General features: G+C 46.4%; 1 protein-coding gene across 4 annotated transcripts in view; it reads left to right on the forward strand.

Moving 5' to 3' along the window:
• The window catches only part of STX1A (syntaxin 1A), a 251783-nt gene that overhangs the window by 32512 nt on the left and 197293 nt on the right, over positions 1-21978 (forward strand). For all 4 annotated transcript variants that reach the window (XR_007770371.1, XR_007770372.1, XM_050929224.1 and 1 more), the window contains exons 2-3: positions 9489-9566; positions 10801-10900. Coding sequence is in view for 2 of the 4 variants with exons in the window: in XM_050929224.1 (XP_050785181.1) it covers positions 9489-9566; positions 10801-10900 (178 nt within the window). In the remaining 2 variants the exon portion in view is untranslated. The remainder of the gene's footprint in view (positions 1-9488; positions 9567-10800; positions 10901-21978) is intronic.

Consider the following 21978-nt stretch of genomic DNA (forward strand, 5'->3'; position numbering starts at 1 on the left):
GGCTAGCAGGGGTCAGTTGACTTGGGCTCACGGGGCTCAGCCTAGGGGGTTGTAAAATCGCTATGTAGACACTCGGCCTGGAGCCTGAGCTCTGGGACCAAGCCAGGGAGGAGGGGCTCCAGCCTGAGCCCGAATATCTATACTGCAATTTTTAGCCTCTGAGCCTCAGTCCAAATCAGCTGAGCCAGGCAGTGATGTGCGGTGTGTCGTGGGTCTTTTGTTCCAGAGTCGACCTATGCTTTGTATAACACTAGCTGATCAGTATTGATGTATTCAGTTGCGTACACTGGGCAGATGATTTTCTGATTAAATCTTCCCTGGCATGTACAGGTGTTGAGAGTCCGTGCGACAGGCTTACTAACTTTTCTCGGATTCTTCCTAGCCATTTGGCAGTTTGAAAATGCAGTCCATTTTAATTCAGCATAGAGAGTCTGCAGTGAAACCTAAGTAAAGTGCAAAACAAATAGATTATCTGGTGGCACAAAGCCAAATGACTAAAACAGGCTATTATACTAGTTCTGGGAGATGATGAATTTATAAATATATAGAGGAATTGATAATTATTTATGGGAGCATGTGCATGAGACACTGCCTCATTTGTGTGCAAAGCTTGTTTGTGGATCCTGTGCAAACATAGGGATAAAGTAGCTAGGGTATATCCTGCCACAAATCAATAAGCGAATGAGTGGGAGGAGATCTGTGTTTATCCCCATACTGACCTGGCTTGGGCCATCAGGAGAAGGGAAAGGGAAGAACATAGAATAATAGAATATCAGGGTTGGAAGGGACCTCAGGAGGTCATCTAGTCCAACACCCTGCTCAAAGCAGGACCAATTCCCAACTAAATCATCCCAGCCAGGGCTTTGTCAAGCCTGACCTTAAAAACCTCTAAGGAAGGAGATTCCACCACCTCCCTAGGTAACCCATTCTAGTGCTTAACCACTCTCTTTGTGAAAAAGTTTTTCCTAATCTCCAACCTAAACCTCCTCCACTGCAGCTTGAGACCATTACTCCTTGTTCTGTCATCTGGTACCACTGAGAACAGTCTAGATCCATCCTCTTTGGAACCCCCTTTCAGGCAGTTGAAAGCAGCTATCAAATCCCCCCTCATTCTTCTCTTCTGCAGACTAAACAATCCCAGTTCCCTCAGCCTCTCCTCGTAAGTCATGTGCTCCAGCCCCCTAATAATTTTTGTTGCCCTCCGCTGGACTCTTTCCAATTTTTCCACATCCTTCTTGTAGTGTGGGGCCCAAAACTGGACACAGTACTCCAGATGAGACCTCACCAATGTTGAATAGAGAGGAATGATCACGTCTCTCGATCCGCTGGCAATGCCCCTACTTATACAGCCCAAAATGCCGTTAGCCTTCTTGGCAACAAGGGCACACTGTTGACTCCTATCCAGCCTCTCGTCCACTGTAACCCCTAGGCCCTTTTCTGCAGAACTGCTGCCTAACCACTCGGTCCCTAGTCTGTAACAGTGAATGGGATCTTTCTGTCCTAAGTGCAGGACTCTGCACTTGTCCTTATTGAACCGCATCAGAGTTCTTTTGGCCCAGTCCTCTTATTTATCTAATTCCCTCTGTATCCTATCCCTATCCTCCAGTGTATCTACCACTCCTCCCAGTTTAGTGTCATCTGCAAACTTGCTGAGGATGCAGTCCACGCCATCCTCCAGATCATTAATGAAGATACTGAACAAAATCGGCCCCAGGACCGACCCTTGGGGCACTCCACTTGAAACCGGCTGCCAACTAGACATGGAGCCGTTGATCACTCCCCGTTGAGCCTGATGATCTAGCCAGCTTTCTATCCACCTTATATTCCATTCATCCAGCCCATACTTCTTTAACTTGCTGGCAAGAATACTGTGGGAGACCATATCAAAAGCTTTGCTAAAGTCAAGGAATAACACATCCACTGCTTTCCCCTCATCCACAGAGCCAGTTATCTCCTCATAGAAGGCAATTAGGTTAGTCAGGCATGACTTGCCCTTGGTAAATCCATGCTGACTGTTCCTGATCACTTTCCTCTCCTCTAAGTGCTTCAGAACTGATTCCTTGAGGACCTGCTCCATGATTTTTCCAGGGCCTGAGGTGAGACTGACTGGCCTGTAGTTCCCCAAATCCTCCTTCTTCCCTTTTTTAAAGATGGGCTCTACATTAGCCATTTTCCAGTCATCCGGGATCTCCCCCGATTGCCATGAGTTTTCAAAGATAATGGCCAATGGCTCTGCAATCACATCCGCCAACTCCTTTAGCACCCTCGGATGCAGCGCATCCAGCCCCATGGACTTGTGCTCGTCCAGTTTTTCTAAATAGTCCCGAACCACTTCTCTCTCCACAGAGGGCAGGTCACCTTCTCCCCATACTGTGCTGCCCAGTGCAGCAGTCTAGGAGCTGACCTTGTTTGTGAAGACAGAGTCAAAAAAAGCATTGAATACATTAGCTTTTTCCACATCCTCTATCACTAGGTTGCCTCCCTCATTCAGTAAGGGACCCACACTTCCCGTGACTTTCTCCTTGTTGCTAACATACCTGAAGGAACTCTTCTTGTTACTCTTAACATCTCTTGCTAGCTGCAACTCCAAGTGTGATTTGGCCTTCCTGATTTCACTCCTGCATGCCTGCGCAATATTTTTATACTTCTCCCTGGTCATTTGTCCAATCTTCCACTTCTTGTAAGCTGCTTTTTTGCATTTAGGATCAGCAAGGATTTCACTGCAAAGCCAAGCTGGTCGCCTGCCATATTTACTATTCTTCCTACACATTGGGATTTTTTTTCATGCAATCTCAATAAGAATTTTTTAAAATACAGCCAGCTCTCCTGGACTCCTTTCCCCCTCATGTTATTTTCCCAGAGGATCCTGCTCCCTGAGGGAGTCGAAGTCTGCTTTTCTGAAGTCCAAGGTCTGTATTCTGCTGCTCTCCTTTCTTCCTTTTGTCAGGATCCTGAACTCGACCATCTCATGGTCACTGCCTCCCAGGTTCCCATCCGCTTTTGCTTCCCTTACTAACTCTTCTCTGTTTGTGAGCAGCAGATCAAGAAGAGCTCTGCCCCTAGTTGGTTCCTCCAGCACTTGCAGCAGGAAATTATCCCCTACACTTTCCAAAAACTTCCTGGATTGTCTGTGCACCGCTGTATTGCTCTCCCAGCAGATATCAGGGTGATTAAAGTCTCCCATGAGAACCAGGGCCTGCGATCTAGTAACTTCTGCTAGTTGCCGGAAGAAAGCCTCATCCACCTCATCCCCCTGAACTGGCGGTCTGTAGCAGACTCCCACCACGACATCACCCTTGTTGCTCACACTTCTAAACTTAATCCAGAGACTCTCAGGTTTTTCTGCAGTTTCATAGCGGAGCTCTGAGCAGTCATACTGTTCTCTTACATACAATGCAACTCTCCCACCTTTTCTGCCCTGCCTGTCCTTCCTAAACAGTTTATATCCATCCATGACAGTACTCCAGTCATGTGAGTTATCCCACCAAGTCTCTGTTATTCCAGTCACATCATAGTTCCTTGACTGTGCCAGGACTTCCAGTTCTCCCTGCTTGTTTCCCAGGCTTCTTGCATTTGTGTCTAGGCACTTAAGATAACTCGCTGATTGTCCCGCTTTCTCGATCTGAGACAGGAGTCCTCCCCTCTTGCACTCTCTTGCTCATGCTTTCTCCCTGTATCCCATTTCCTCACTTACCTCAGGGCTTTGGTCTCCTTCCCCCGGTGAACGTAGTCTAAAGCCCTCCTCACTAGGTTAGCCAGCCTGCTTGCGAAGATGCTCTTCTCTCTCTTCGTTAGGTGGAGCCCATCTCTGCCTAGCACTCCTCCTTCTTGGAACACCATCTCGTGGTCAAAGAATCCAAAGCCTTCTCTCCGACACCACCTGCGTAGCCATTCATTGACTTCCACAATTCGTCGATCCCTACCCAGGCCTTTTCCCTGCGCAGGGAGGATGGACGAGAACACCACTTGCGCCTCAAACTCCTTTATTCTTCTTCCCAGAGCCACGTAGTCTGCAGTGATCTGCTCAAGGTTATTCTTGGCAGTATCATTGGTGCCCACGTGGAGAAGCATGTGAAGGAGGGCACCAGGTGGGTGAAAGCACACTCAGAATAATACAACTGGACATAGGTGACATTTTATAAAGGAAAATGTGGCTTGGGTTTGGTTTTTTTGGTATTTAGAAACAAAGAGGGAGGCAGCAATATAGGATTGTCGACAAGGGATGCCCTCCAGCTTGCATTTGGAGGAGTACCAGGGCATGATAGGTAGTGTTACAGAGGGAAACACAATGTATCCGGTTTCTGAAAGTCCCCCGAGTGAACTTCTTGGTCATGGATAACAGTGACCATGCCACTGAAGTGGGTGGATTGGAGGACTCCTGTTTTACTGAGGAATATGAGCAGTGCAATCTATGTTGAAGTTGGGGAGCTTAGGGGAGACACCTTCCTATCTCTCTGGATGAAGTCAGAACTGGACTAATGGGGCACAGTGGGTGGAAGTGAGGTGTAGAGGTGAAGTTGTATTGTAGCCCAGTAATAGAATTTCCAGGAGAGGAAAGCTGCAGACCACGACTGAGATACATTAGATAAGGGGTCAGCAACCTTTGGTATGCGGCTCGCCTAGAGCAGCAAACTTCACAATATACACACAGTGTACATTTTAAACAAACAATTTAATACTGTTCACAGCTATGATGATTGTGAAGTGGCCAGTGGGAGCTGCGATTGGCCGAAGCTGCGGACACGGCAGGTAAACAAATGGGCCTGTCCGGCAGGGTGCTTACTCTGGTGAGCCACGTGCCAAAGATTGCAGACCCCTGCATTAGCTAGAGCCAAGGGCAGGCTGCTGAGAGAGGGAGAAAGGCAGGGACAATTGTACTGGGGCACTGAGCTCAGCTCCGCCCTCCATCCTGGTAAAAAAAATGTCTGTAACCAGGGTGAATTGGGAAGGGGTAGGGATCCCAGAGAACATAATGTACTGGGGACCCAGATTTCTTGTCAGGCCTGAGGGATGGTCTGTGCACTAGAATAGCAAGGGCATTGCAGGCCAGAATTGTGCCATATTGGCGTATGTGTGGAAACATCCACAAAATGTCTCCATGCCCTGAAGAGATGCTAGGGCCACGAAAACATACATGAAACATCAGGGGAAACATGAACTGTACAAATTGCCGAGAGAGTCTGTGAGATGCGAGGCTGGACTTCATGTCTGTGTGTCTGCCTGTGATCAATTCGGGTAAACAAATCAAGGCTTCCAGGAGGCAGAGGGAGGAGGGAAGTGACTTACTGGTGCCCCTCAATTCAAATGATTCAATTCAAATAGGCCAAATAAGCTCGTGGCTCCATACTGAATAGCACGTGGCTCCAAATTCCTAAGTTGCTTTAAAAGCAAACTTAGGAATTTCCGAGTTTGTGCTTGTGCACCTGGGAGTTAGACTCACATACGTGTGTTCTATGTTGCCTGCTTGTACCTCTGTATTGCCTGCGGCAGGGGAAGCTAGGAATGGGCGACAGGAGATGGATCACTTGATGATTACCTGTTCTGTTCCTTCCCTCTGGGGCACCTGCCATTGGCCACTGTCAGAAGAGAGGATACTGGGCTAAATGGACCATTGGTGTGACCCAGTATGGCCATTCCTGTGTTCTGGAAGCTCTGTTTCTGTTTAGCTTGATATGACTGATACAGCGTTGCCAATGCTTGTGGTTGTATCACAGATCTTTCCATATTTGGTGTTTTTCTCAAAGCCCCTGCTCCTGGAGTCAGGTGAACACATCAGAATCTCAACTTGCTTTTACAAAAAGCAAACAGAAATAGAGCTTGTAGCCCTCAGACTTGCTGAGAAAAACTTTAAATGTGACCTCTCAAGGTTCGAAAACCAGAAGGAAAATGAAAAAAACCAAAGAACCCAATATTTGTTTCTAAAAACTGATGATTATTTGGAGTTTGACTTGTCATTTTTGAAGGCTTGAAGTTGACAGTATAGAGGATACTACTCTTGCCAGGGAAGGGACTAATCCTTCTAACCAGTCCTGCAGTGCAGCTTTCCAGGAAACCCACAGGGCTGAGTCTGTTATGTATGTAACCCCAGGGGCTGGGCTGCCTGACAGCACAGCCGGAGTCCTCTGCAGCACCATGTGAGCACACTGGCTTGGGTCACTGCGCCTTCTGGGTCTCCTGCTTGCCGGGGCTGGTGGCTCTGTGGAGGCAGCATTCTCAGGTGTTCGAGGCAGAGGAGTCCTTATGTAACTGAACTGCAATCCCTTTCTGGTGAGGAAGGAGCAGTGGTAATGGGCTCCGTGGGTGTCTTTGGAGTCAGGCTTCGTGGGTGCAGGGTTGGATTTGGGAGGAGGAATGTTTAAAGTTTAGGGGGCTTAGAAATATGTGGGACAATTGGCCTGCACAGAGGTGGAGGATTGTCATGCGGGGGAGGAGGGAGGGTGTCGTCCCCTCCCATCCCTAGGCATTCAGGTGTGAGGGTTATTTGCTTTGCTTGATGAAATCATTTATATGATCCTTTAGCAATCGTGTGTGCTTCAGTGCATCTGCAGCTCTAGTGACTGCAGAGTGCCCTGGGCTGCATGTGAGGAGTGTTTAGGCAGTGCACTGTACAGGAACTCCTCGCTTAACATAGTAGTTTGTTCCTGAAAAATGCGACTTTAATCAAAACGATGTTAAGTGAATCCAATTTCCCCATAAGAATTAATGTAAATGGGGGGGGGGTTAGGTTCCAGAGAAATGTTTTTCACCAAACAAAAAACTATATGTTATATAGATATACACACACTATACGTTTTTAAACAAACAATTTAATACTGTTTACAGCTATGATGATTGTGAAGCTTGGTTGAGGTGGTGAAGTCAGGGGGTGTTGTTAATGTAGCCTCTCACACAAGACAGCACGAACACGAGGGAGGGGAGCCAGCATAGCAGACAGAGACAGACACACGCCTTGTATGTGGGAGAGAAAGAGATGCACACTGCCCCTTTAAGTAAGCTGACCCACTCTTAAGTGCATTGTCTTTTTAAGTGGGTCAGGAAGTTTTGATAGCAGCTGCTGCCCCAGGCTCGCTCTGTCTCTCTCCGTCTGTGTCCCCTCCCTGCTCTATATGGAGAATGGGTAAGGGGAGTGCAGGAGTGGGGGGAGGGGGTCACCCTGACATTAGCCCCCTCCTTCCCCCCCCTGCACAGCAAGCAGGAGACTCTGGGAGCAGCTCCAAGGCAGAGGACAGGAGCAGCACATGGCAGTGGAGGGAGGGACAGCTGAACTGCTGATTGATAGCCTGCTGAGTGGCTGCAGCACAGGCAACTTAGGGGGGCAGGGAGCTGATAGGGGGGCTGCTGGTCCACCCTGGTTCCAAGCCCCCACCAGCTAGCTGCAAGGGGCTGCTCTTCCTGCAAGCAGTGGACAAAGCAGGTGGCTGCCAAACGAGTTAGAAGGAAGCGTTGCACAACTTTAAATGAGCATGTTCCCTAATTGGTCAGCAAGGTAACCATAAAACAATGTTAACCGGGACAACTTTAAGTGAGGAGTTACTGTACCTTTGCATGATCACATAGTGCTCTCTTGACTATCTCCTTTTAATTTAATAGCCCTGTAGGTCTGGGGCTGATTCAGCACATCTTGTTAGCTGAGCAGATGAGGGTGAGAGTCTGTTAAGCCTAAATTGTTCTCTGACTTAACCTCACAGGCTGCTTTCTGGAGTTGTAGCCTGGAATGCAGAGCTCTGCGGGAGAAGGGCCTCAGAGTCTGCACCTGAGAGAGGCTGTTCTGGGGCTGGGCTTTTCCTCCTCCATGTGATGTACATGCATGTTCTGAATATTGATACACCTGCCCCCTGCCCATAAGCAATACTCTTGGAAACAAAACAGGCTCTGTCAGCGACAGCTGGAGAGGCTTTTGCCTCCATAATAGCCAATGAGAGTTTGTGCTTACACTGTCTGTGTGTTGGGTCTGAAAGTGCTTTACAAATACAGCTTGATGAAGCCTCGCCCCTGTAGTCGAGATTTAGGAACAACCAGTCTGAATCAGATCAGGGTAATGGCTACTCCAGGATCCGGCCTCGAAGGTCATGTCTTCACTCCAAAGAGGTGTGTTTTTACAGTGAGAATCCTGGTGAAGACAGGGCAAGCTTTAGTTTTATCATGGTAAAGCTGGTTGAGGTGCCCCCAAGGGGAGATTAGAGTTCACCTCAATCAGTTATACTGAGGTAAAATGTCAGTTTGCCTTGTCTTGGATTTTCACCATGTCAGCTATATCAGTGTATGATGCACCCTTTTGTAGTGCGGATGTGGCTTGACAGTGCCCAGCACCAGCTGCTGTAGAAGAAGGTGTATAAAACCCCTATAACAGACAATGCTAGAATCACTTGCTCTTCCTAACTCCAGACAATTCATGGTTGGCTTGTAGACTGAAGCACTGGGGTTTAGAGCCCTTCTATTTTTTTCCTGTCTACAGTATTTGTGAATATTCTCATTATCCACATGCATGTCAAACTCTTCTTAGGATCCTGGTAAGCTCCTGGGCTCCAATACCATGTGACAGGGAGTTCATGGGTTAATTCTGCATTGAGTCAAAGAGAATCTTTCTTTTTGTTAGTTGTAAATTTGTTCCCTTTCAATTTCATTGCATCTCCCCTTGTTTCCATTGAGTGTGAAGGTAAATAGGAGCTTCCTATCCATTCATTATTTCCTCTCTCTCTCTCTCTCTCATGTCTCCTCTCTGCATAAAACCTTTTAACTGTCTCCTTACACTAAAGAGGAGGTGGGTGAGTTCGATATCTTCCATTGTTGTGTGCAGTGCTGTAGCCCTGTTAATCCCAGAATATTCACGAGACCTTGTCTTTCTAATATGCTGGGAATAACACGGCTATAACAACTCCTCATGCTGAAGACTTTCTAGATCCATAATTTTGGTCCCCTGTCTGTGAACCTTGCCTCCTCTATTTCTGCTAAAGTTTTACTGCAGTAGGACCACCAAAAGTGAATATTGCATCCATTTTCTATCCCATGTTTTGTGCATGGAGCAGATGTTTTCATTGAGCTGTCCTCTGCTGTGTGTATGAGGACATCAAATGATTCATTTCAGCACACTTTGGAAAGATGTAAATATCATTATTCTTATTTTATACTAGGGTAAACTTAGGCACAAAAAGCTTAAGTGACTTGCCCATGAGTTGCAGTGGTGATTTTCACCATGCCTATGTGTGTGAGCCTGATCTTGATATTTCTTTAACTCTTTTAGTAACACACTAAATACAGTGTCCAGGGGTTGATTCTTTCCTAGGTTTTTCCTGTTCCATTAATTTAATTAGTCCCCACAGCTTCTAAAGGGTCAGCATTTACTTCTCGCATCACAGGAGTAAGCTGTTCCCAGGCTAAGTTCAGGGGGAAACCCACATTCTGCTGACTCGAGAGAGGACCATTGGGCTAAGTGCACAGTGACATTTGTAGAGAGCAGCTTGCTAATGTCTGGGTTTGTGTCTGCACAGGCTAAGGACAGCGATGATGATGATGAAGTCACCGTTAGCGTGGACCGGGATCGCTTCATGGATGAGTTCTTTGAACAGGTGAGATGTTTGTTCTCTCAGCAAAGCTCAGAGCTGGTCAGAACTAAGTGGTGCTCTCTCCCTGACCTCCCACTGGACTCTAGCCACAGAATACATGGCCACATGTGTTCTCATCCCTGTCCCTTAGTTGATGCCACTGTTAGGATTCACAGTCACATGTGTAGGAATTGCCAGTGGGAACAGAGTCTTTTTCCCATTGACACAAGGTCTGCCAATGCTCAGACTTCAGCCGTTGTTAGCTCCTCCTCGGTCACACTCTGGAGCATGCCCCATAAAGGTTTAGGCACCAATTAGAATCCTGCAGTCTTCATAGCAGAACCAGGGTTGTAATGTGCAGTTACAAAGCCTATGATGTAATGTAATTTGATCCTCTAGGTGCGTCCATCGAAACCACAGGGACAGCTTTAGCAAGTGTTGGTAAATTAGAACAGATGCCTCTATGCTGGTGTGGAGGAAAGCCACTATCTTTGGGGCAGCAGAAAGCCTCAAACCCTGCAACCTTTCTTGCCTCAGTACTTTGATTAAAGCAGAAAGGCACTAAAACAACCCTGAAAGTCCCGCTGCATAGGACTGGTTGACTTTTTCTGTACATATCTAGCTTACAGATGAGAGGTTCTATTCTGGCATGTGGGTGGCTGTGAGCAGTGCATGCAGCTTTTTAGAACACCTTTATCATAGTGTGTTGGGGTGTGTGAAGACATCTCAAGTTGAATGTAGGATATAAAACCCCATTGGAAAGTCACTCAGTGAATTGAAGGTAGAGCTATTCTAGATAGGCAGCCTGGAAAAACAGCATAATGCAAACCCTGACTGCACTTCCCAAGACATCAGGAACCTTCCTTAAAGTGCAGTATGATGGAGAAGTGCATCTTCTCACTCGCTGTCTGCTCTCCCAGTGTATCGGCCAAGTGTGTTTTCCTTAATGACTAGAAGGTTAACCCTGTGGATCCAGCAGTTATGGAGGAGCAAGCTGGTCTGCAGTTTAACTTGTGCATTCAAACCTCCCTGCTGCACTTTAGAGAGTCTCTTTTCATGGTATAGCCATGCTTTAAGAAGCCAGTCAGATGGTAGGCAGCTAAACGCTCCTGCAGGAAGCAGCCTATGCTGGCCCAGGTCTCCTATGACTGCTTTCAGATTGGGGAGCACTTGAGTCTAGCAGGCTCTCCCCTTCCCATAGATTCGACTGTCATGAATATGCTGAACAGCTGTGTTCCTTTGGGCCATGTCTCCATAGGTGGAAGAAATTCGAGGGTTCATCGATAAGATTTCTGAGAATGTGGAGGAAGTGAAGAGGAAGCACAGTGCTATTCTTGCGTCCCCCAACCCAGATGAGAGTGAGTGAGGCGTTCTTGGCTTTCTGCTCCCGCAGGCTATGGGGTGTGGGGAACACAGGTGTGCTCCCGTGGCACATGAGGCTTGATCTGCTTTCTTGAGTGGATGGGTGGGACGTGTGCAAAGAATTAGATGCTGGTGTAGCGTGACAATGGTCATGCTGGTTGTGATGTAACCAGAGGGAGGTGTAAAGTAGGAGGCTGATGAGGTGTGTGATGACCATGGAGCTGATAGAAGCCATCTGGGGAAGAGGGAGACCGGAGATGGGCTGGGCAGCTAGGAAGGGAGACTAGATGACTTGCTGGGGGCTCTTTTGGCTGGTAGGAAAGGAGATGAGGAGGAACATTGAGGGCTTCTTAAGGCTGGTGCAGAATAATTCTGTGCCTAAGGCTGGTGGATGCAGTGAGGCTGCCAAGAGCAAATGGCCCCTTTAATCCAGGTGAGTCATTTTCCTGTTCCACTCAGCTAGAAAACAAATGTAATTTTCTGGTTATTGCTGCTGAGATCTGGAGCTTGTACTCTTGCCACTTAGGTATCAAATATACTAACTTACAGACACCGTTGCCACTTCCAGACTGTGTCATCACTAGGAAAAAGTAATGTCCTCTGGCTCTGCAAAGAGAACGAACAGGAGGGTTTGATTGAGAGAACTGGTGATATGCTGCCTGCTTGCTCCCTGGCAATAGCTCCTGGCCAGACAGGCTGCTAAAGGAGAATACACTAATGAGGCAGGATTCTCAGTGAGTTCCCAGCACTGTAGGCACAGCGTGAGAACTGATGCAATCCTTTCTGGGCCTCCAGATTTGCAGCCTGGGTGTGTGACCACCCTCTGGAGCTGGGTCTCTGAAATGCCTGCTCTGGAGTGTAGAGTGTATGGTTGGAAGGACTCCCGCTTTATACCATCCTTTCTGCTCCTCCTGGCTAGATTACAGTTTTCACCAAGGGTGGGTGAACCAATCAGGTTTCAATAAGAATTGACTTGAACGTTATTCTGAACTGCAACCTAAGCCCTCTTAAAGATTGCCTGAAGTTCTGTTTCTATCTGGCTATGGTGCCCATCCCTGTGGTCTCTGAGTGCAAACATTCAAGTACGTCTTTTCTCTCCCCCGTCACATGCTGATCCTTGGTATAAATGAAGGCTCAGTCCCCTGTAAGGTAGCTAATAGCTATTATCTCCATTTTACAGAGGGGGAAATTGAGGCATTGGGAGGTTGAGGTTTGCCTGAGGTCACAGGAGTAGCTAGTGGATTCCCAGTCCCAAGCGCTAACCACTAGATAAGAGAGCGCGTTAAATGCAGAGGATCTGAACTGGCAGATGCCTGACTGATCATCCCTGTTCGTGCTGTTGCTCAGCGGACAGGCTTTTACTGGACAGTTTTTCCTGGCCCGATTTCTGGAACCTGCCCCCATGGGGGAAAAGATTTAGGAAATGTGAACTGGAAAAAACAGTCTGTGACTTTGTCTTCCCACAGCGAGCGTTTGGGTGAGTTAATATGCGTGGGGCAGTTATTCAGCACAGCTTGGTGGGACGCAACTGGGCCTGCTGCCATGTGCTCCCGACAGGCCGTTCCATATGCTACTAAGGTACAGTAGGCAACACAGAAAGAAATGCTCCTGTTTCAAAAAGACCCTGTTTAAACTGTACAGTTACAGCCTGTGTTGCTCCCCAAAGTGCTGCCCCCCACCTTCCTTTGGTATCTGATCATAGGAACGTAAACCAGTGAAGAGTTTCAGTTTCCAAACACTTGCCTCTGGAGGTCTCCCCCTGCTACCCTCCAGTATTGTGAAGAGAGCCCTGGGGGTGCTGAAGGACTGAGACTGGTTCTGGTTGACAGCAGTTTAGCATCAGATCCCTTGTCAGGAGGGCTGCAGTGGGGGTGACCGCGAGGGAGAAGGCTGCTTTTCAAATGATGGGAAGCCTTTGTCTTTGGCAGTAGAGTAACCTTTACAGGCTAGATTGCAATTGTTCCTGATTTGTATACTGTGCGTATGCTGTGGGTGCAATAGGACAGCTTCCTTGCTGCAAAGAGCTCATCTCAAGAGGGGACACAGGGGAGGGCAAGGATGAGGGAGAGGATGTGAAGGTTCGATGTTGATCGATTGGCTTGTCCTTCCTATCCCCAACCTCCCTTCTTCCTCCTTTTGTTTTCATCCTCTTCCCTTCGCTCCACACACTCTCTCTTTCTGCTCTGTCCTCTGCACACCTTCCTCTTTGCCTCCTTTCTGGCTCTTCTATCTACAGTGTCAAGTGCTAGGACACCCAGGCCCTTAATCCCTAATTCCACTGGAACAGCTTCTCAATTAATTTTCACCAAGCCTTCAGCCTGATAATGCAGTTCCTCCGTGCCTTTACATTCATCCCTCACCTGCCACCTTGGCTTCTTTGTCCGTGTTTGCACCATGAGGTCCTGCAGTAATTATTTAGGGGCCTCTTTCTGAGGGATCGGCTGTGTTCCCAACACAAAATGTTGGGCTCACTGTGGGACTCCTCGGGTGGTGGTTTCTGGCCTGGGATGTGCATTAGGTCAGAGTAGATGCTCAGATTGGCTCCCGTTGACCTTACAGTTCATGAATCTATTTAACAGACTGAGAGCTGATAGAAGGTAGGAGCTCATGTGCGGTTTACAGCATCCCAGAGTTGGAGACAGGATTTTAAAAAGTGCCCAAAAAGTTCGAGCCCAACTCCCATTGTCTTTCAATGGGATATGCTTCTGCTCCCCTCAGTGATTTTGTAATTCCTGCCCTACATGCCCATTGGGTAGTAAAAGTAGAGCCTGTGTTTTTTCCTCTCACATCAGTGCAATGATTTAGCATGAGCTATCTTGTCGGGAGGGCTGCAGTGGGACTTAATTAGGTGCTGGAAGCCAGGAGCCTTGCAGCAAGTTACAAGGAGTTGTTAGTAAAAACCTGCTGAACCATGAAAGACTCTCATCTAGAAGGGTAAGTGCCAGCTTCAGTCTCAGGAGGCCAAGGCCCAATGAACTCTGCTCCTCTGCATCATTATGACCTGGAGGAGCTGTGGATGTTAGCTACATTCAGGCTTTAGGATGGGGCATGACCAGCACGTTCACGAATGGATCGCTGAAATAGATGTCAGAGTGGTAGTCGTGGTAGTCTGCATCAGCAAAAACAATGAGGAAGTCTTGTGGCACCTTAGAGATTAATAAATTTATTTGGGCATAAGCTTTCATGGGCTAAAACCCATTTCACCAGGTGCATGGAGTGAAAAATACAGTAAGACGAATATATATTATAGCACAGGAAAAGATGGGAGTTGTCTTACCAAGTGAGCGTACCCCCACTTATTCTCTCAGTTTCCATTTGTCCTCGGGAGGAGCTCTCCAACCTGCTCTTGTGAGGTGCTGCAGAAGTGCAAAGGCTACTCTGTGATTAATCCTGGTGTCCCGTTTACCTTGAGCGCAAATCTGTGTCTCAGTTAGAGAGTGTCAAAGAACCAATGCCTTTCCATTCCAGTAGCAAGTTAGAGGTCAGGAGAAGATGCCTCTTTCTGCTGCTTCCACCCACTCTGCCAAAGTCTAGCCTGTTCTTTTGTGCTTTCCAGGATACTTTGCCTTGATTTTGTGCTCCCAGAAACATCTAGACCTCTTCAGACTGGGGCTAAGAAATGCAGTTGGGAAAGTGAGGCTCCCTTGTCTCGCTTCTCATTCCAGATGACAGAGCACGCAGTATGCTGGTTCAGAGCGATCACTAATGTGCCATTCAGCACAACCCAGAGTCAGTCTGGAGGTGCTGTGCTTTCAGGAGGCCATTGTGGTAACTGATTACCAAAGGCTAGCAGGGGGCTGGATAGTCTCCATGTGGTAAGCATGGCAGCTGGCATCAGCTGAGCAGCATTTCATTAATGTCTTCTGCTTTTTGACATCGCATCAGGCATTTTCACTCAGCAGATTGCTCCTGCCCTGAGCTTTCTAAGCAGGTACCGGAGGAACAGGGGGGAGATGCTGTTTGCAGGACAGATCAGACAAGTAAAAGGAAATTTGCTAATTATTTGTGTCAGTGGGAAGAAGGCTTCAAAAGGGAATCTGGAGCCAGCTAATAATCAGCAATGAGAAACGCAGCTTTGCACTCTTCAAACAGACGGATTTGAAAGAAAGTGATTATAGAAATTGCTTTGCTTGAGCAATAAGTGATTCTGTAGCAAAGGATTATTTTGGACAGAGTTTAATTATTTATAGGGGAGTTCAGAAGCTGCTAGGTTGATATTTTATTCTGATCTGACTGAGGAGGATTTTTTGATCCTCTTGTATATTAGGGGTGAATTTTGTGCTAATAACTGAGGGATTAATAGCAGCGATCTCGTGGCTAGGCAGGCCCAGTGCACTCAGTGCATGCCATGCCACTGCCAAACAGCTCATGCCTGGAGCGGCTGATCATACCTACTTGCCTTGTGATGTGAAGTTGAGACCAGCACAATGCCCTTTTACTTTCCATATGAGTCAGAGTTTGAACCCAGGAGTCCAGAGGTGAAAGGCCTGGTGCATTTCACCACTGATCTGTCTGACCCTCCCCAGCCCTATCCCCAAGTGCTCTGTGGTCCATTAAAGATGCGTCATCAGGCTTTCTTGTAATCATGGCCTAGTAACTTGATATCAGGGACTGAGAGGTACTTCCAAACTCTGCTTGGATACATATCAGGCACTCTATTTAAACTACAAGGAGTCTGGTGGCTAGGGTGACCAGATGTTCCAATTTTATAGGGACAGTCCCGATTTTTGGAGCTTTTCTCTACACAGGCACCTATTACCCCCCACCCCCTGACCTGATTTTTCACACTTGCTGTCTGGTCGCCCTACTGGTGGCACTTATTTAAACTGACTTTGATATCAGTACTCTTGCTTTAATAATATACAATGGGGCCATTTAGAAATATCCGTATTAAAAGGATAGAGCGTTGCGTGTGTTTAGGTGTTTTCTTTTGACCAGGCAGTATAGCTGAGCTGCAGTAGTGATCACAGCAAAGGTAAGAGGCCACCACTGTCTGAACAGGGCCAGACTCAATGGTGATTTGGGTGCATTGTTTTGACAGTGCCATGCAAAGGAAAGTATTATAGTCATTATTTCCAAACAGACCTAATCACTTTAGCAGCGTATAAAGTAGCCCACAAAAACTTATGTTCAAATAAATGTGTTAGTCTCTAAGGTGCCACAAGGACTCCTGTTCTTTTTGCAGATACAGACTAACACGGCTGCTACTCTGAAACCTCCTTTTGATAGGCGCCCTGTTTGAGGAGGCATTTTAAAACCGATTTATAGGGAAGTCAGTCTGCATATTTTTACAAGAAAGTAACTGACGCCTGACTCATGTATCATGGAGATGTGGCTATGAACCGTGCAGGATAGTTTGCTTGCACTTTATAGCCCTAACTTTAAAAACATGTCCTCTTTAAATGCTTGGAACCAAGGTGCATGGACCGAACTGCCTGGGGCCCAGGACTGAGATGGCATAGAAATAACAAGTGAACAAGCAAAGGAGAAGTGGGGCCATTAGGCAGTGAGGAAGAAATTAAATATAATCTAGGTATGACCTAAAAACTAAATTAATGCTTTGCCTAAGTTTTCAATAAGGGTGATGATGTAGAACATGGGGGCAAAGGCAGGATGGCTCATGGAAACGAGTGTTTGGAAATGGAAATTGACAAATCTGAGGTGGAGGCAAAACTCAAGGAGATGGATGCGCTCAAGCTGAGGGGACTGGATAATCCACACCCCAAAGCACTGAAGGAACTGGCACATGAGACTACAAGGATTTTAATCAATCTGTCAGATCAGGGATGGCATTGTATGGCTGGAGAATAGCAAAGGTAGGGTCTATATATAATGAAGGGGGGAAGAATGATCTGAGCAGCTAGAGACTCATTATTCTGACCTCAGTAGTATGCAAGGCTTTAATTATTCTTTCCTTCAAAATTTGTTCTGAAGACCTGGAGGTATATGGGAAATGGGATAAATTACAACACGGGTGTACCAGAGATAGATCGTACCAGTCTAGAGTGATAGCTTTCTTGGATACAGGGCCGGCTCTAGGCATCAGCGCTCCACGCACATGCTTGGGGCAGCACTTTCCAAGGGGCAGCATTCCGGCTTCTTTTTTCTTTTTTTTGGCTTGGGGCGCAAAAAGCCGAGAACCAGCTCTGAGCAGAGGTGAGCTGCGGCAGTGGGGAGCGCGGGGAGGGCCGCAGGAAGTAACCCGGGGGGAGGGGCAGAGGAACCTTTCTCCCCTACAGCTCATCTCCGCTCCACTGCTGCTGCTCCCCTGAGCACGCTGTTGCTCCGCTTCTCCCCCCTCCCTCCCAGGCTTGCCACATGAATCAGCTGTTTTGCGGCAGGCCTGGGTGGGAGGAGGGAGAAGCGGAGCGGCAGCAACGCACTCAGGGAAGCAGGCTGAGTGGAGGTGAGCTGCGGTGGTGGGGGGTGCAGGGAGGACCTCAGGAAGTGACTCCAGCTCACCTCCTCCTCCTCCCCTGAGCACGCCACCACTCCGCTTCTCCTCCCTTCCTCCCAGGCAAGCCTGGGAGGGAGGGAGAGGTAGGAGGGGAAATGCAGCGCGCCCGGGGGAGGAGGCGGGGCCGTGGATTTGGAGAAGGGGTTGGAATGGGGTGGGGAAGGGGTGGGGCTGGGGGGCATGGGAAAGTTTTTTTTGCTTGGGGCGGCAAAAAACTTGGAGCTGGCCCTGCTTGGATAAAATAACTAATTCTCTAGACAAGGGAAATGCATATCTCATCTATCTGGATTTAAGTAAGGCATTTGATACAGTGCCACAAAATTATTAGTCAAGATGGAGAATATTGTGGGGATTAGTACAAAAATTGTAATGTGGCTACAGAACAAGAGAGAAAACAAAGGTTGTGCCGAAAGGTGAACTGTCAGGCTGGAGAGAGGTTCCTAGTGGATTTTCTCAAGAGTTGGTCTTGGGATCAATCTTATTTAATATTTTCATTAATGATCTTGGGACAAAAAGCAGGAGTGTGTTAACTGTACTTGCTGATGACACAAAGTTAGTAGGCACTGTCAACCCAGAGGAGGATTGGAATATCACACAGGAAGAATTGGATGACCTTGAGGACTGGAATAATAGAAATGGGATAAAACTGAATAGTACAAAATGCAAGTTCATGCACTTAGAGATTAATAACAAGAAATTCTGCTATAGACTGGGGGCTCATCGGTTGGAAATCGCAGAGGAGGAGAAAGACTTGGGTGTTTTAGTTGATATGACTATAGGATATGGCCATGAGCTACCAATGTGATACAGCCACCAAAAAGGCAAATGCCATCCTGGGATGTATAGGATGTATTCACACTGGCACAGGTGTAGTGAAGGGCTACTAGGATGATTGGGGAATGGAGACCCTATTTTATGAGAGGAGTCTGAAAGAGCTGGGCTTGTTTAAGCTAGGGCAGCAAAGGCTGAGAGGGGATCTGATTGCTCTCTATAAATACACTGGCGTGGTAAACACCAGGGAGGGAAAGAGCTATTTAAGGTAAAGACAATGTTGGCACAAGAACACATGGGGCTAAACTGGCCAGCAATACACGTAGGCTGGAAATGAGAAGAAGGTATCTAATGATGCAGGAGTGAGGCTCTGGAACAGGCTGCCAGTAAGAGAAGTTGGAGCAAGAAACATGAATGGCTTTAAGATGGAGTTTGGTAAGTTTACACACAGGATCATGTGACTGGGTTGCCTGTGATAGCAGAGAATTGTATACTTTCATGCACAGCAGCCCAAGGAGCAAAGGGTGAAGTGCTTAGGTGCCATGGCACTGAATGGAATTTGGTTTGCTACTTCTGCCCTCCTATGGATATAGAGATTGAGTTAGGTCTCATCACTGTGAAAGGGTAATCTTTTCCTACAGTTCTCAAGGATTTCTCTTCTGGGACTGGGTATGTTTGAGTTGTAACTGCTAGTGTCATTTAGATTCTGGCCTCCTGTGGGTGTGCATCTGGCTCACTTACCTATCATGCTAGTGAATTCTTATTCCATTAACTGACATTTGTTTAATTTACACTGTATGGCATCTTTTGTGATCAGAACTCTAGATCGGTGGTTCTCAATCAAAGGTTCATGTGCCCCAGGGGGTATGCAGAGGTCTTTTGAGGGTACATCAACTCGTCTAGATATTTGCCTAGTTTTACAACAGGCAACATAAAAAGCACTAGCAAAGTCAGTACAAACTAAAATTTCATACAGTGACTTGTTAATACTGCTCTATATACCATACACTGAAATGTAAGTACAATATTTATAATCCAGTCATTTTGTTTTATAATTATATGTTAAAAATGAGGAAGTCAGCCATTTTTCAGTACTATTGTGCTGTGCCACTTTTGTATGTTTATGTTTGATTTTGTGAGCTAGTCGTTTTTAAGTGAGGTGAAACTTGGGGGTACACAAGACAAATCAGACTTCTGAAAGGGATACAGTAGTCTGGAAAGGTTGAGAACCACTGCTCTAGATCATAATAATGGCAATCAGCTGTGACTCTCGATGTGCACTTCCAGAGCATATAGGAAAAGAGAGGGTGTCTGGGAGCTAGCTGTGTGAGTGGTGCATGGACTGGAGTGGACAGCAGCAAGCTCCACAAGATGGCAGTTGGACTGCAAAGTTTGGTAACCTCAGGGAGAGGCTGCTCAATGAACGGAGATTCCCTTTGCCCAGCTTAAAAGAGATGTACAGTAGAGCCTTAGAGTTCAGAACACCTTGGGAATGGAGGTTGTTCGTAACTCTGAACAAAACATTCTGGTTGTTCTTTCAAAAGTTTACAGTTGAACAATGACTTAGTGCAGCTTTGAAACTTTACTATGCAGAAGAAAAATGCTGCTTTCCCTTTATTTTTTTAGTAGTTTATGTTTAACACAGTACTGTACTGGATTTGCTTTTTCTCCCCATCTCTGTTGCTACCTGACTGTGTACTTCCAGTTCCAAATGAGGTGTGTGGCTGACTGGTCAGTTCATAATTCTGGTGTTCATAACTCTGAGGTTTTATTGTATTTATAATTCACTTGGCAGTTTCGTTTTTGTTAAGGTTTGTGATTTGAGTCCCAAGTCCCTTGATAAATCAGTCCTTAAATTTGTTCCAACTGACTGTTATAGCTGTTGTTACTTTTTGTCACTTAAGAGAATGTATTTTGTTTCAGACTCTAGGACTCAATTCTGTCCATGCTCCCAGCAAAGAGAGTTTAGATGTTTAATGGGGAAGAGTTAATTGTATTTTGGAGCCATCGATAAGCATGCTGAGTGATTTCTGCCATGCCTTTTCTCCATACACAAGTTTTCCTTACAGGTTCCTCACTAACGAGTCTCCTTTACTGCCTTGTTGTATAATGGATTATGTTCAGTGAATGAATTACTCCTGGGAGCATAAATCCTCAAATCCCATAGCCAGTTTCCTTCAGTCTGTCAGTTCAGTCCATCTCCAGTGGACTTCAGAATGCTTGATAAATATTTAAAACCTCTAAGTGCTTTTGGGTAACAGACAGCAAGGAACATTTCAGTTACACATAAATTTAAATCCAAGTTGGAGTTCTACAGTTCATAAATCTAAATTACATGAGACTGAGATGGTGGCTTCTAGAAATCAGGATGCACTTTGCTTGTACATTTTTCTTTGGGTTCCTCATCTTCAGAATGGGATTTGACTGAGACTGTTTCTGATCCAGGGAGGTAAATGGGCGTCATCATGCTCTGTAAGGTACTGGGGCCATGGACATGGTTCATTTACAGAGTAGACTGGTAGGGACCATTTTGATTAAAAAACTAGAAGGATATAAAATAAAGATGGCACATGTTAAAAGGATTAAAAGCTGGCTAAGTGATAAGTCTCAAAATTTAACTGTAAATGGAGAAACATCATTGACTGGGTGTATGTCCAGTAGGGGCGTGCAGAGTTCGGTTCTTGGCCTTATGCTATTTAACATTTTTATCAACAACCTGGAAGAAAACAAAATAATCACTGATGAAGTTTGCAAATGACCTAAAAACTGGGGGCGTGGTAAATAATGAAGAGGACAGGTCACTGATACGGAGAGATCTGTATCGTCTGGTAAGCTGGGCCCAAGCAAATAAATATGTATTTTAATATGACTAAATGTAGGAACAAATAGTGTAGGCCTTACTTACACAATGGGGGACATTATCCTGGGAAGCAGTGACTCTGAAAAAGGTGTGGGGGTCATTGTGGATAATCAACTGAATGCGAGCTCTTAGTGCTGTGGTCAAAAGGGCTAATACGATCCTGGGATGCATAAATAGGGGAATCTTGAGTAGGAGCAGAGAGGTTATTTCGCCTGTGTATTTGTCACTTTTGTGACCATTACCTTAATACTGTGTCCAGTTCTGGTGTCCACAGTTCAAGAAGGATGTTGATAAGTTGGAGAGGTTTGAGAGAAGAGCCACAAGAATAATTAAAGGGTTAGAAAACCTGCCTTCTAGTGATAGGTTGAAGGAGCTTAATCGATTTTACTTAACAAAGAGACGGTTAAAGGGTGACTTGATAACAATCAAATATTTAATCTTCAATCTAGCAGAGAGAAGTATAAAATCCAATGGCTGGAAGTTGATGCTGGACAAATTCAGCCTGGAAATAGGGCATACATTTTCAGAGAGAGATGAATTAACCATTGGAACAATTTACCAAAGGTCGGGATGGATTTTCCATCACTGGCTATTTTAAAATTGAGGTTGGAAGTTTTTCTAAAATCGTTGCTCTAGGAATGATTGTGGGGCAGGTCTCTGGCCTGTGCTATGCAGGAGGTCAGATTAGATGGTCACAATGGTCCCTCCTGGACTTGGAATCTGTGATTCTTCTTTAAGCACTTGCACGTATCCACTCACTGTAAGTGTGTGAGTGCCCCGTGCACAGTTGTCAGAGAACTTTTTCCTCTCGGCAGTACCTGCTGGGGAGTCTCAAGTTCCCTCTGCTGTCACACACCGCCGCATGCAGGTATAGAAGAGCAGAGCCCTCCTCCTCACACCAGTCTTCATCAGTTCCTTCTTACCAAGTAATGTTGTTGGAGGGCTTCCAGGCTTCTTGGAGCAAGTTCCTCTCTCACTTCATTGTA

The sequence above is a fragment of the Gopherus flavomarginatus genome, chromosome 19, assembly GCF_025201925.1.
Source record: "Gopherus flavomarginatus isolate rGopFla2 chromosome 19, rGopFla2.mat.asm, whole genome shotgun sequence".
NCBI lineage: Eukaryota > Metazoa > Chordata > Testudines > Testudinidae > Gopherus > Gopherus flavomarginatus.